General features: G+C 39.0%; 1 protein-coding gene across 4 annotated transcripts in view; it reads left to right on the forward strand.

The window, feature by feature from the left end:
* Positions 1 to 16,607, forward strand: part of KDM4C (lysine demethylase 4C) — a 412,581-nt gene that overhangs the window by 41,530 nt on the left and 354,444 nt on the right. For all 4 annotated transcript variants that reach the window (XM_067744341.1, XM_067744340.1, XM_067744342.1 and 1 more), the window contains exons 3-4: positions 3,510 to 3,685; positions 15,389 to 15,503. In XM_067744341.1, the coding sequence (XP_067600442.1) occupies positions 3,510 to 3,685; positions 15,389 to 15,503 (291 nt within the window). The remainder of the gene's footprint in view (positions 1 to 3,509; positions 3,686 to 15,388; positions 15,504 to 16,607) is intronic.

Genomic DNA, 16,607 nt, shown 5'->3' on the forward strand with positions numbered 1-16,607 from the left:
CCAGGTGCGAAAGTGAAAAGTGACAGAGTCCTTAAATGTAAGACTTGTACTGTTTTTGTGGAGAAAGGTTATGATGAAGCATTATTATACGAGCAATGGCTAAATTCTTTGGCAGCAGTGTTCTGGACGTAGCCTGTTCTGGGCCTGAGGTTATGCATAATACAGAGCTTCACAAGTAGCCTAGCGGGTGCAGATAGCTGTCTGTGCCCAAAGGTGAAGAAAGAGTGTGAGAAGCACCGCCCTTCCTCCTCCTGCTCCTTTCTCAGTTGGTAGATGATAGTAATAGCAACATAGTTCAGGATAAGTAGTGCAAATACAGATTGTAGCTGGACAATTTTACTGGTATAGGGCCCAGGCTGGGGTCGGGGAGATGGTAATATGCAATATATATATATATATAAATATATATATATATATAAAGTCCTAAGTATGTTGTGCTTACGATTCCTATGTAAGAAAATCTGATGTGTTAAGATTTAAAATTATAGTTAAAAAATAAGATTTTTGTTATACGCCTGAGCTTACAGAGTTTTAAAGCTCTGTCTGAACATTTTAATTGAAGTAAATGAACACATGCACAAAATATTCACAAAGGTAATATTTAGAGTTTTGTAAATGTATTCCTTGTTTAACTTGAGAGAAGAAAATTTGGTTCAGAATTTTTTGGGGGTGAAAAACTGCCTTGTTTTTCACAACACAGGAAAATATTTAAGTCTAAACATAATATTGATTTTGATTGTAGATATATTTCTAAACAGGAGCCTGGATAAATCTATGTTTTATATTTTGGAATACTCACATTTATTTCTGATGAAGAAAAAGTTAGTATTTATAACACTCTTAAATACTGCCCTCTCCCCTTTCAATATGTGATCAAGACAATGTAATATGTTTATCCATATCCATTTGGTGCGATTGTCCATATGCTTTTAAGATACTGAGTATGTATTTTTAGCTCATTTTAAGCTAACATACCTCGGAGAAAATAAAATGTATAATATTTCCATATTGCTGATGAAAATTAATTTTAGACTTGACTGCTCCCCCCACCTCTTTTTTGAATTAATAGAGTCGTTTATCAGGTGTATAACATTGGCCAAGTCACTCCTTCCCCGACTCCAGGTTTTCTTATCTGACGAAGCTTGACTTAAAGCTTTCACAAAAGCTAGTTGCAGGTGCAGTGTAGATAAAATGTGAAAGAGAAAACCTGAAAACTCTTAGAAAACTCTTAGAAAACTCTTAGAAAACAAAATAGAATGTATTCATGCCCTAGAGTAGGAAAATACATATTTTTTAAACAGAAGATCAAGGCAAAAAAATGAAGAAATTGGATTACATTAAAGTTAAGAGCTTATGTTTATCAAAATATAGTTTAGAAGGTTGAAGGGAAAGTTACAGGGTAAGAGAAGATATTTGATATATGTACACACACATACATATAGATATTTGCAAATACACACACACACATATTCTTCTAAGAATAACCAGACTATATACAGAATCTCTATACATTAATAAGAAAAAGACTGACAGTGCCATAGTAAAATGAGCAAGAGGATTGAATAAGCACTTTACGAAAGAGGATATCTGTAGGGTCAGTGAATATATGAAGAGATTTCTTTAGTTATCAGAAAATGCAAATAAAATCCAACTTGAGTACCATTACACACCTTCCAGAAAGACTAAAATTTAAACGATCAACAATGCAAAGTGATGATGAAGATGTGGAGCAACAGGAACTTTCACACATTGCTGGCGGGAGTATGAAATCGTACAACCACTTTGGCAAAAGTTTGGTAATAACGATTAAGTTTGATCTGTACATATCCTATGTCCCAGTAGTTTCACTGTTAGGAGGGTCTGTGCGTGTATGTATTTGAGAACCGTGTGCCCACATGCAGCAGAAGATGCATACAGCAATATTAATAGTGCTGTTTGCAGTTGCCAATAATTAGAAAAAAAACAAGTGACCACCAAGTAGTCACCCCTACAAATAAATATTTATACGAAGGCGTACTAAGTAGGAATGAAAGTCAATGAACTTCAGTTACCTAGGTCATCATATTTGAATCTCACAAAAAAATTGAGTAAAATATAAAAGATAAAGAATGTATGTATAGGGGGCTTCCCTGGTGGCGTAGTGGTTGAGAGTCTGCCTGCTGATGCAGGGGACACGGGTTCGTGCCCCGGTCCGGGAAGATCCCACATGCCGCAGAGCGGCTGGGCCCGTGAGCCATGGCTGCTGAGTCTGCGCGTCTGGAGCCTGTGCTCCGCAATGGGAGAGGCCACAGCAGTGAGAGGCCTGCGTACCGCAAAAAAAAAAAAAAAAAAAAAAAAAGAGAATGTATGTATATATGGATGCTTATGTTTCTGTACATTTAAAAAACTGTTGTCAGGGTTTACACACAGACATGAAACTATAAAGCCCAGCAAGGAGATTAATAGCGTAAGTGCCATGATGGTGACCATCTTTTGAGTAAGAGGGGGATGTATTTGGAAAAGGGTACCAGGATCTCTGGGGTGCCAGAAGTATCTTACTTCTCACACCTGAGCAGTGGGTACTCTGGTGTTTGCTTTATAATAACTCACAAAGCTACATATTTGTGATTATGCATTTTTTGTATGTGTGCTATCTATATTTTGCAATTAAATTTTTAAAAGAAGTTTGTCTTTAAAAATTAAGATAACTTCTAAAGGTGGATAAATTCCAGCTATAAACCATGACTCAATTCATAACTTGACTCAATTCATAACATGACTAAATTCATAACTCAATTCGTAACTTCCTTCTAATTTTTGATCATATGATTATGTATTTTTGGTTTTACTGTTGATGATCTTTCCATTGTTAGTAATTAAGTGTTGAAATACTATGGGAAAGCAATGGTGTGCTGAGCTACTTCATACAGGCACATGAGAATTGAGAGTGCACATCTTTTCCAACCCCATGTTCAGTGACATCACATTGGTAAGCTCAAATTGGCCATGATGGGAGTAGTTACAACCATGGAAATAGGCAAAACCCACAAATCAGGGTTCCCCCACCTCCCTGGAAAGTTGTTGGTTAAACATTTACTTGCACACCAGTCTGATTTGCCATATTGTGTGAGAGGTGTTTAAAGAAAAGGTATCAACTAAACCAATACTTATTTTTCTCATGGTACTATAAACAGCACTTGAACTCTAGCAAGTTATTTTACTTTTGTGTGTCTCTCAATTTTACCTTTAAAACAGAGAGGTTAACAGTAGCCACTAAAAAATAAGTTAATACAAGCACAGTATTTTGTATAGTAAGTACTCAGTAAATTTTGCTGTTTTAAAAAAGTCATGTCAGTAAGGTGAATATTTGGGAGAATGCAAGCATTTCCTTTAATGTGAATCTTCACAGTTCTTTTACACATTTGTCATATAAATGCTGAGAAATTCTTCACTTGTATTCTGTTGGAATAGAAAAGCTAAATAACTACCTGGAATGTTTTCCAAATAATATTTCATTATTTTACTTTTAGGTTATTCCTCCTAAGGAGTGGAAGCCAAGGCAGTGCTATGATGACATTGACAATTTGCTTATTCCAGCGCCAATTCAGCAGATGGTCACAGGGCAGTCAGGACTGTTCACTCAATACAACATCCAGAAAAAAGCCATGACAGTGAAGGAGTTCAGGCAGCTGGCCAACAGTGGCAAGTGAGTAGATTCAGTTTACTATTTTTATTTCTTTCGAAGATATAGGTGAACATGGTAAGTAACCAAGTAGATGGGAGCTTGTGGTGAAAAGCAGGAGTCTTCTGCACAATCTCTTTCAGTCCTCATTTAACTGTTACTGTTTTCTGTTTTTCAGGTGGTTGCCTGCCTACTTACTTTAGTTTACTGCTAGGGAAAACTAGTTCCTCGTTTTATCATCTCATTCATAATATTTGTAAATGGTTTTTTTCCTATCTTTTAGTTGCCATGAGTTTTTGATTCTACACTTGATTCATCTTTGTTAGGCAAATTTTCTTCTGTATGTGACAATCTTTAAGTCTTTTTTTTTTTTAAATAGCATTCCTCTTTTTTAAAAAATTAATTATTTTTGGCTGCGTTGGGTCTTTGTTGCTGCGCGTGGGCTTTCCCTAGTTGGCATTGAGGAGGGGGCTACTCTTCGTTGTGGTGCGTGGGCTTCTTATTGCAGTGACTTCTCTTGTTGCAGAGCATGGGCTCCAACAAGTTTCCGGGGAGGTGGGGGAACCCTGATTTGTGGTTCTTGCCTATTTCCATGGTATAACTACTCCCGCACAGGCACGCGGGCTTCAGTAGTTGTGGCACGTGGGCTCAGTAGTTGTGGCTCGCGGGCTCAGTAGTTGTGGCTCGCGGGCTCTAGAGTGCAGGCTCAGTGGTTGTGGCACACGGGCTTAGTTGCTCCATGACATGTGGGATCTTCCTGGAGCAGGGCTCGAACCCGTGTCCTCCGCATTGGCAGGCGGATTCTTAACCACTGTGCCACCAGGGAAGTCCTGACAATGTTTAAGTCTTAAATGATAAGTTATATATATTAGAAGACGAGTAATTTAAAAAGAAAATCCTTGAATGACTTGAAGGGCCACCAGTATTGTGTTAGTCACCTGCTGCTATCTAACGAATAACCCCAAACCTTAGTATCTTAAATCAATAAACATTTAACATCTCAGTTTCTTAAGGTCAGGAATCTGGGAGTGGCTCAGCCAGGTGGCTGTGGCTCAGGGCCTCTCCTGAGGTTGCATTCAAGTTGGCTGGGGCTGCTGTCACCTGAAGGCTTGACTGTGACTAGAAGATTTTCTCCCAAGATTGCTCCCCTTACGTGGCAGTTGGCTGGAGTCCTGAGTCCTTTGCCACATGAACTGCTCCTCGTGTTGTGGCAGCTGGCTTCTTCCAAAGCAAGTGATCCAGGAGTTACCAAGATGAAGACACAATGTCTTTTCATGACCTGTTTCTTGACTGTCATTTCTGCCATATTCTATTTGTTATAAGCCAAATGCAGCCCATACTTAAGGGGAGGAGAATTAAGCTGTAAGTCTTGAAGGGAGGTGTATCAAAGGATTTGTGGATATATTTTAGAAACGATCACAGTTATGATTGTTATTAAATTGCCCCCCCAATGTTTTTTTTTTTTAAAGTTTCTGATGTGGTGGTTAAGGCCTTAGATCAAAATATTAATCTGGAAAAAAAATACCCCCCCAAAACCAACCAACCAATCATCCAACCAAAAAACATCAGTGTCTAAATTCTCTGGATGGGTATTCATGAGATTAAGTCCTTTGGATAAATTTAGTTGATATCTTTAAAAAAAAATTTATATTTGACATAGTAAGCACTTGATGGTACTTGAAAAATCTTTTTTCTGTGTGAAGTTCCTATTATGGAGCATTCTGGTTAATCCAAAGCAATTAGACATTTTATAATTAATTCAAGTCCCTCTTGAATTTTTTTTTAAACATCTTTATTGGAGTATAATTGCTTTACAATGGTGTGTTAGTTTCTGCTTTATAACAATTGAGTTTTTTTTCATAGGCATTAGTAAAGCCTCATTGTTTCAGATTTCATTGATTGAGAATGTGAAACTTTTATTTGGACTAGACTTGTTTGCTTTTATACTCTTTAAGAACTCTTTAATAAGTTCAATGCTAAAACAAGATTGCAGAAGCAATTTTATCCAACTTTTTTTTTTCCTAACCCAGTGTTAGAAAGATATTTTCTTTTCTTTTAACTTAATTCATTAATTAATTAATTTTTGGCTGCGTTGGGTCTTCGTTGCTGCACATGGGCTTTCTCTAGTTGTGGCAAGAGGGGGCTACTCTTTGTTGTGGTGTGGGCTTCTCATTGCGGTGGCTTCTTTGTTGTGGAGCATGGACTCTAGGTGTGCGGGCTTCAGTACTTGTGGCATGTGGGCTCAGTAGTTGTGACTCGTGAGTTCTAGAGAGTAGGCTTAGTAGTTGTGGCACATGGACTTAGTTGTCCATGGCATGTGGGATCTTCCTGGACCAGGACTCAAACCCGTGTCCCCAGCATTGGCAGGTGGGTTCTTAACCACTGCGCCACCAGGGAAGTCCCTATCCAACTTTTTATAAGTACAAACTGTTTACCATATTCTGTTCTCCATTTTCTAGTGCCTATTTCCAGAGTCATTCTTAAAGTATTAAATAGCTTACAAAACCCCTCTCCAGGCCACGTGGGTCCCTGGGGGCATAGGAGGGAGGCCGGGGAGATCAGGAGAGGCAGGTGGGAGGGGCCCTCCGGGAGAAGCTGGAGAGGAATGGAGGGCAATTGCCCCACCCACTCAGCCATGGGGAACCTGCTGAGGTCCCAGGCTGGTCCCTTGCTCTCCAAGGTGCCCCCCCCACCCTACCAGCCGCATTGGCCCTGGGGGCATAGGAGGGAGGCCGGGGAGATCAGGAGAGGCAGGTGGGAAAGGCCCTCCCGGATCCCAGACCAGAGGTGCAGGAGAGGAGAGGAGGGCATTTGTCCCACCCACTCGAGCCCAGGAAGCCTGCTGAGCTCCCAGGAGAGGTCCCCTGCCCTCTGAGAGGAGGGCTGGGGGGCATGCCTGGGCCCCTTCTGTTCCTTGAGCCTACGCCCCACTGCCCACAGCCCCCAGGGCCTTTTCCAGCCCCGTGGGTCCTGAGCATTAGCCCCACCCACTGCCCAGATCTGCCAAGGCCTTCCCCTGCCCCCCTTTTTTTTTTCCTTTCCTTCCTCCTCTTTTTTACTGTTGTGTTGCTGATGTACCTTCTGGTTGTTGACTCATCTATATTTTTATTTTTACATTCTTTCTAACATATCTGTTAGTTTCCTAGTCTAATTTTATTTTTTACTTTGTTATTTTTCTCTCTCTCTCTTTTTTTTTTTTTTGCCAGCCCATGTGGCTTGCAGGATCTTGATTTGCAAGCCTGGGGTCAGGGGGAAGCTCCTGCGGTGGGAGCTCTGAGTCTGAACCACTGAACTAACAGAGAACCTCAGACAGCAGGGCATATTCATCGAAGTGAGGTCTCACAGAGTTCCTCATCTCAGCAACCAAGACCCAGCTCTACCCAATAACCTACAAACTCCAGCGTTGGAAGGCTCAGGCCAAACAACCAGTAAAACAGGAACACAATCCCACTCATTAAAAAAAAAAAAAAAAATGAGATGGCAAAAAAATATGTCACAGTTGAAGGAGCAAGGTAAAAACCTACAAGACCCAATAAATGAAGAGGAAATAGGCAATCTACCTGAAAAAGAATTCAGAGTAATGATAGTAAAGATGATCCAGAATCTCAGAAATAGAATGGAAGCACGGATTGAGAAAATACAAGAAATGTTTAACAAAGATCTAGAAGAACTAAAGAACAAACAAACAGGTGAACAACACAGTAACTGAAATGAAAAATACACTAGAAGGAATCAATAACAGAATAACGGAAGCAGAAGAACGAATAAGTGAGCTGGAAGACAAAATGGTGGAAATAACTGCTGAGGAGCAGAATAAAGAAAAAAGAATGAAAAGAATTGAAGACAATCTCAGAGACCTCTGGGACAACACTAAATGCACCAACATTCGGATTATAGGGGTCCCAGAAGAAGAAGAGAAAAAGAAAGGGTCTGAGAAAATATTTAAAGAGATTATAGTCAAAGACTTCCCTAACATGGGAAAAGAAATAGTCACCCAAGTCCAGGAAGCACAGAGAGTCCTATACAGAATAAACCCTAGGAAAAACACACCAAGACACATATTAATCAAACTAAGAGAAGTTAAATTCAAAGAAAAATTATTAAAAGCAACAAGGGAAAAACAAAAAATAACATACAAAGGAATCCTCATAAGGTTATCAGCTGATTTTTCAGTGGAAACTCTGCAGGCCAAAAGGGAGTGGCAGGATATATTTAAAGTGATGAAAGAGAAAAACCTACAACCGAGATTACTCTACCCAGCAAGGATCTCATTCAGATTCAATGGAGAAATCAAAAGCTTTTCTTTTTTTTTTAAAGATAATTATTTTATTTTTTAAAATATTTATTTATTTATTTTTGGCTGCCTTCCTTCTTCATTGCAGTGGCTTCTCTTGTTACGGAGCACGGACTCCAGTAGTTGTGGCACGTGGGCTCAGTAGTTGTGGCTCGCAGGCTCTAAAGCACAGGCTCTGTAGTTGTGGCACACTGGCTTAGTTGTGCTGTGGCATGTGGGATCTTCCTGGACCAGGACTCAAACCCGTGTCCCCAGCATTGGCAGGTGGGTTCTTAACCACTGCGCCACCAGGGAGGTCCCTCAAAAGCTTTTCAGACAAACAAAAGCTAAGAGAATTCAGCACCACCAAACCAGCTTTACAACAAATGCTAAAGAAACTTCTCTAAGCAGGAAACACAAGAGAAGAAAAAGACCCGCAAAAACAAACCCAAAACAATTAAGAAAATGGTAATAGGAACATACATATCAATAATAAACTTGAATGTAAATGGACTAAATGCCCCAACCAAAAGACACAGACTGGCTGAATGGATACAAAAACAAGACCATATATATGCTGTTTACAAGAGACACACTTCAGACCTAGGGACACATACACACTAAAAGTGAAGGGATAGAAAAAGATATTCCATGCAAGTGTAAATGAAAAGAAAGCTGGAGTAGCAATACTCATTTCAGATTAAATAGACGTTAAGATAAAGACTGTTACAAGAGATAAGGAGGGACACTACATAATGTTCAAAGGATCAAGCCAAGAAGAAGATATAACAATTATAAATATTTATGCACCCAACATAGGAGCACCCGAATACATAAGGCAAATTCTAACAGCCATGAAAGGAGAAATCAACAGTAAAACAATAATAGTAGGGGACTTTAACACCCCACTTACACCAATGGATAGATCATCCAAACAGAAAATAAACAAGGAAACACAAACTTTAAATGACACAATAGACCAGATAGATCTAATTGATATTTATAAAACATTCCACCCAAAAGTGGCAGAATACACTTTCTTCTCCAGTGCACATGGAACATTCTCCAGGATAGATCACATCTTGGGTCACATATCAAGCCTCCGAAAATTGAAGTCGTACATCTTTTCTGACCTCAACGCTATGAGATTGGAAATCAATTACAGGAAAAAAACCATGAAAAACACAAATACATGGAGACTAAACAGTGCACTACTAAATAATCAAGAGATCACTGAAGAAATCAAAGAAGAAATAAAAAAATACATAGAAACAAATGACAATGAAAGCATGATGACCCAAAACCTATGGGATGCAGCACAAGCAGCTCTAAGAGGGAAGTTTATAGCAATTCAATCTCACCTCAAGAAACAAAAATCTCAAACAATCTAACCCTACCCTTAAAACAACTAGAGAAAGAAGAACAAAGAAAACCCAAAGTCAGTAGAAGGAAAGAAATCATAAATATCAGAGCAGAAATAAATGAAATAGAAACGAAGAAAACAATAGCAAAGATCAATAAAACTAAAAGCTGGTTCTTTGAGAAGATAAAAAAAATTGATAAACCCTTAGTAAGTGGTGCAGGGAAAACTGGGCAGCTACATGTAAAAGAATGAAATTAGAACACTACCTAATGCCATACACAAAAATAAACTCCAAATGGATTAAAGATGTAAATGTAAGACCAGACACTATAAAACTTTTAGAGGAAAACATAGGAAAAACACTCTTTGACATAAACCACAGCAAGATCTCTTTTGACCCACCTCCTAGAGTAACAGAAATAAAACCAAAAATAAACAAATGGGACTTAATTAAACTTAAAAGCTTTTACACAGCAAAGGAAACCATAAACAAGACAAAAGGCAACCCTCAGAATGGGAGAAAATATTTGCAAATGAAACAACAAAGGATTAATCTCCAAAATATACAAACAGCTCATGGAGCTCAATATCAAAAAAACCAAACAATCCAGTTAAAAAATGGGTGGAAGACCTAAATAGGCATTTCACCAAGGAAGACATACAGATGGCTGAGAGGCACATGAAAAAATGCTCAGCATCACTAATTATTAGAGAAATGCAAATCAAAACTACAATGAGGGGCTTCCCTGGTAGTGCAGTGGTTGAGAGTCTGCCTGCCGATGCAGGGGACATGGGTTCGTGCCCTGGTCTGGGAAGATCCCACATGCCGCAGAGCGGCTGTGCCCGTGAGCCATGGCCGCTGAGCCTGCGTGTCTGGAGCCTGTGCTCTGCAACGGGAAAGGCCATAACAGTGAGAGGCCCGCATACTGCAAAAAAACAAAAAACTACAATGAGGTATCAGCTCATGGCAGTCAGAATGGCCATTATCAAAAAAGCGAGAAACAATAAATGCGGGAAAGGGTATGGTGAAAAGGGAACCCTCCTGCACTGCTGGTGGGAATGTAAATTGATATAACCACTATGGAAAACAGTATGGAGGTTCCTTAAAAAACTAAAAATAGAACTACCATATGACCCAGCAATCGCACTACTGGGCATATACCCTGAGGAAACCATAATTCAAAAAGAGACATGCACCACAATGTTCATTGCAGCTCTATTTCCAATAGCCAGGACATGGAACCAACCTAAATGTCCATTGACAGATGAATGGATAAAGAAGATGTGGCACATATATACAATGGAATATTACTCAACCATAAAAAGAAACGAAATTGAGTTATTTGTAGTGAGGTGGATGGACCTAGAGCTTGTCATACAGAGTGAAGTAAGTCAGGAAGAGAAAAACAAATACCATATGCTAATGCATACTATGGAATCTAAAAAAAATAAAAGGGTACTGATGAACCTAGTTGCAGGGCAGGAATAAAGAGGTAGACATAGAGAATGGCCTTGATGACATGGGGTGGGAGGGCGAAGCTGAGGCGAAGTGAGAGTTGCATCAACATATATACACTATGGAATGTAAAATAGTTGGCTGGTGGGAAGCAGCTGCATAGCACAGGGAGATCAGCTTGGTGCTTTGCGATGACCTAGAGAGGTCGGATAGGGAGGATGGGAGAGAGGCTCAAGAGGGAGGGGATATGGGGACATGTGTATGCATATGGCTGATTCGCTTTTTTGTGCAACAGAAACTAACACGGTATTGTGAAGCAATTATACTCCAATAAAGATCTATTTTAAAAAAAACTATTAAATAGCTTAGTTCATTTAGTGGAACCTCTACTTGACTACTTTGATATTTCAAGAGACTGTTTGTACTTGGAAATAATCAGATAATACTTACTAGAAAATGTTGGTTAATATCCTTAAAAATCATCATAATTATTATGAGAAAGTTCTGTGGGGTTTCAAAGGAAGGTAAACCTTCTGTGGTAGTTAATTGGAATGGTGTAATTTCATTTCGTAGGTGCTACTGAGATGGATTTTGAAGGAAGGTCAGAAACGTTACAAAACTAATGTATGCTTATTTAAAAATTCAAACATTATAGAAATGCGTAATTTCAACTCCCAGAGACAATCATTGTTAATAATACATGGCGATTCAAAGTATTGATGAGTACAGAGTCTCAAAGTCCTGTGTTCTCTTGTCACGGAGAAACTTTGATTATCATCTCTAGCCCATTTGATTATCGTAGCATGGTGTCAGTTTTCTATTTAGAGGGAATTTATCTTACTAGGCACTTACTTTATTCATATCTCTGTTTTTTATTCTGGTGGCTTAGTTGTAGATTGACTCTTCCTGAAGGTAGCCATTCAGCTGACAGTCTCTGTTTTGTGTTCCACTGTGTACCCAGTGCTTGGTACAGTATCTGGGACATGGTAGGTGCTGTTTCAATATATGTTGATTGAAAAAATAAATAGTGTCATGAAGCTAAAATATACTTGAAGTAGTATAAATTATTAAACAGATTGTAAAGATTTACTTATTAACAGAATATACATTTCTTGATATTCTGAAGTTCAAAGATAATTTAAAAAATAGTGGACTCTAGGGACTTCCCTGGTGGTCCAGTGGTTAAGAACCCATGCTTCCAATTCACTGGGCACAGGTTCCATCCCTGGTTGGGGAACTACGATCCCACATGCCACGTGGAGTGGTCAAAAAAAAAAAAAAAGTGGACTCTTTTTTTTCGTTACAAAATATGACTATCATGAGAAATTGTCTGAAAGATTATTTCCAGATTAAATGTCATTTCTTTCAAAGTTGATGTATCTTTTGAGTTGCATTAATTTCACTATAATTTTTGTAACGTTGTTACTTTTTTTTTTGCGGTACGTGGGCCTCTCACTGTTGTGGCCTCTTCCGTTGCGGAGCACAGGCTCCAGACACACAGGCTAAGCGGCCATGGCTCACGGGCCCAGCCGCTCTGCGGCATGTGGGATCTTCCCGGACCGGGGCACGAACCCGTGTCCCCTGCATCGGTAGGCGGACCCTCAACCACTGCGCCACCAGGGAAGCCCCTGTTGTTACCTTTGAAATTTATATTTTTATATTTCCTCTGTAAGTTTCATATGAAAATTTATTTCAAATGCCAGTGAAATGGGTTTTAAACCTCAAACCAAGGCTCTACTTGTCCACTCACAGCTACACTAGGATCACATGGTCTTCATAACAGTTATGGAATGGTCCTAAGATGGGACTAATTTTCATGGTAGGCAAGAGGCATTTTTCTGGTCTTTCTGTTCATCTGTTCTCCTTCAGTACATGCCCTTGCATAGGTACACAGTACATAATGTGCTTGGTGGTAGAGAGGATAACACGCTCATTTGGTTAATAACATAACTTAGTCCAAAGAAAATCTGGAGACCTCCAACATATCTTTACTATAAAAGTTTGTGGAGATGAGTAATATGCTGCTTCCCATCGCTTACATTGTTGATCTGTACTTTCTTCTAGGCATGGAGCTAAGTGCTTTACAGAATTATCTGATGGAGTCTTCACAACAGCTCAATTGTTATTATCCCTGTTTTATACAGGAGTAACTGAGGTCCAGAGAGATTCAGTCTCCTGTCCTGGGTTATGTAGCTTATAAATGGCAAAGCCTGGATTTAGATCCAAGCAGTCTGGTTCTGGAGCCCTGTCTCTTAACAACTGTGCTATAGTGAATGAAAGGTTCTGGGTAGGAAGTGTGGTTGAATCAGTTTTGAGCAAGTTGATGCTGGATTTGTGGAATAGGCGTGATTGTTTGGCAGTCCATTAGGGATGGAAACTGTAGCCAGGTTTCATTAGAATCAGGTACCAAGTAAGTGAACTGGTCCCTTTTTCCAAGTTTAGTATCAGTGTTTGTTTCAAATATTCAGGGATTTTAGACTTTAACCTCAATAGCTAATACCCAACTATAGCTTTCTCTCTTAGAGTTATGGGTTGCTAAAAATTGATCCTGACTGGGTGAGTATATGGTGATAGATTCTTTAGGTCTTCTCATAGTGAAAGGCAGTTTAGGCTTTTAATTTCTAAAATCTAAGAAGTTTCTTTGGAAGTCGTAATAAACAGCATCTTTGCTACCTTTTTTTGTCACCAGACTCTGACCTCTGGTTAGCTTGTTTAGCTTGTGCCTGGAATGTCTGTTACTACTGGGACCCTCTAATCAAAGCATTAGAATGAAGTGGAGTGGATTCTTTCACGCCCATCCTTTTTATTTTTGGTTGCCCTGTGAGATTAAATCTGTAAATTACTCTTTATTTCAAATCCAGTTGTTAAACTGTTTGGCATTCTCACTTATTGCTTAGATAACCAGTTTGGCATCCCCAGTGCAGTAGATGTAGGTGTTGCTTGTTCTATAATTCTTCAGTCTAAAATGTCCAGTAGGCTTGATAGGGATTGCTGCTTCTGCTAAACACCTTTTTCACTATGTGTGTTCCATTGCTTTCTCAGTTTGTTGATTTCTTTGCTAATTTTTTTTTCCTGTAGAAACATTGTGGTTTTTTTTTTTTTGGTAATAATATAAGATTATTGTTCAAAATCCAAATAATACAGAGAAGTACCTTTCTGTAGTTCCTATGTAAGAGATAACCATTAGTATTAATAGTTTAGAGTATATTTCTTTCTGTCCATTTAATGTACAGTTACAGATCTTTTTTTAATTAATTAATTAATTTATTTTTTTGCGGTACGTGGGCCTCTCACTGTTGTGGCCTCTCCCGTTGCGGAGCACAGGCTCCAGACTCGCCGGCTCAGTGGCCATGGCTCACGGGCCTAGCCGCTTCATGGGATGTGGGATCCTCCCGGACCGGGGCGCGAACCCGTGTCCCTTGCATCGGCAGGCAGACTCTCAACCACCGCGCCACCAGGGAAGCCCTACAGATCTTTTTGTTATGTAAATAGGATCATAGTATTTTTACTGTTCTGTAATCTGCTTTATTCACTGTGGAAAGATTTTAATGTCAATATACAGAAAGATCTGCCTTATTTTGTGTTCTTTTATTTAACATAGTCCTAATTGCTGGACGTAAGCTTGAGGTTTCAGTTAATGCTGCAGCAACATCCTGGGTCATATATCATTGTATACATCTCTATGTTGTTGAGATGAATTTCTAGAGTTGAATTTTAGGGTCAAAGGGGCATTTTTTTTTTTTTTTTTTTTTTTGTGGTACGTGGGCCTCTCACTGTTGTGGCCTCTCCCGTTGCGGAGCACAGACTTCGGACTCGCAGGCTCAGCGGCCATGGCTCACGGGCCCAGCCGCTCCGCGGCATGTGGGATCTTCCCGGACCGGGGTGCGAACCCGTGTCCCCTGCATCGGCAGGCGGACTCTCAACCACTGCGCCACCAGGGAAGCCCAAAGGGACATTTTTTAAGGCTATTGAAAAATTGTACTCTGATACCAGTATATACCCCAACTCCAGCTGTGTAAGAGAAGTTTCATTCTTTACCACCATTTATATATTAAGCATTTGCCAATCTGATAGGTGCAAAATATCTTATTTTAGTTTTACTTTCTTGGATTTTTAGTGATATTGTCCTTTGTCAATTTTTCTATAGAAAAATATAAGAAATTTTAAGTGAATTACATATAATTAATAATAAATATTAAATTATATATAACAAATTACATATATTCTAAGTTATATGTTTTGTCTTTGTAAGTCTTTTATTCTAAGTTATATGTTTGTCTTTTACATGTAAATCTCTAAAATGTCCTAGTATGGTATAATTGGTTAAAGATTTTAGAAAATATTTTGAAAGCTAAAATAATATTAAGTAGTCTTCTATTGTTGATACTTTCATAAAAATATTTTTCTTATTCATCAAAAAATGAGGTTTTCATATAGTTATTTAGGAATCTTAGAGTCTTCAGAGATCTATGATAAACACATGTATATATTTACTTGTCAGATTTGACAACATGAGCTGCTGCAGTGTTTTCATTTTGAAAGAATTTTGTTTAGAAAGTGATTTAAATCAAATGGGTAGGGAAAATCTTAAAATTGTCTTACTGTTTTGTGCTTTGTTTCATCTCCCTTTTCCAGGTATTGTACTCCGAGATACTTGGATTATGAAGATTTGGAGCGCAAGTACTGGAAGAACTTAACCTTCGTGGCACCTATCTATGGTGCAGACATTAATGGGAGCATATATGATGAGGTATATTTCTATTACAGTGGGTTTTGTAAAGCATCATTTCTTGTTACTATTTTTGTTACCGTTTTCAGTGGTCGAGAAGCAGTCATTTGTTGTGCTTTGTGTGACCCATAATTCTTCACAGGACAAGAAGAAATAAATACACATCAGTATGATTTCTGCTGCTTCTGTTTTTTACATTGAAACCAGCTAATTGTACAAATATGTGAGCCTGTTCAACAGTAATATAGTATGTGGTTATCTGGCTGATCTTCAAATCACACTCAAAATTTTTAAAAGCAAAGCACATTATAAAAATACCTGGAAAACAGGGAATATTATTCATAATAGTACCATCTTAAGGCAAAAGCAGTATTGTGATATGTATTCTTCCTGTAGTTTTCCCCTAATCATTTGAAAAAGCTATATTAAACATGCTTATAGGACTTCCCTGGTGGCACAGTGGTTAAGAATCCGCCTGCCAATGCAGGGGACACGGGTTTGAGCCCTGGTCTGGGAAGATCCCACATGCCGCGGAGCAACTGAGCCCATGCGCCACAACTACTGAGCCTGTGCTTTAGAGCCTGCGAGCCACAACTACTGGGGCAGTGTACTGCAACTACTGAAGCCTGTGCACCTAGAGCCCGTGCTCCACAACAAGAGAAGCCACCACAATGAGAAGCCCGAGCACCGCAACAAAGAGTAGCCCCCGCTTGCTGCAACTAGAGAAACCCTGCGTGCAGCAACAAAGATCCAACACAACCAAAAATGAATGAATGAATGAATGTATAAAGCAAAAACAAAACAAAACATTCTTATATTCTCTTTTTTATCCCCCCCCACACAAATTGTGAGAATTTTTTCTTTTTTAAAAGTACATATTACATATTTCCAGTTATTTTTCATGAGAGCATAATCTGCTTGATGTAATCTAATCCTTCTTGCCTCCCTGATACTACTTGAAATAATATTTTTAAAAAAAAATCTTTTCTTTTTGAAACCTTTTATTCCCTCTCCCATTGTTTTATTTAGAGAAATTTCTTGCCTACCAAAAAGTTGAAGTGATGCAGTGAACACCTGGATGCCCTCACATGGATTCACTAGTTGTTAATATTTGCCACATTTGCT

This window comes from Pseudorca crassidens, chromosome 7 (assembly GCF_039906515.1).
Source record: "Pseudorca crassidens isolate mPseCra1 chromosome 7, mPseCra1.hap1, whole genome shotgun sequence".
NCBI lineage: Eukaryota > Metazoa > Chordata > Mammalia > Artiodactyla > Delphinidae > Pseudorca > Pseudorca crassidens.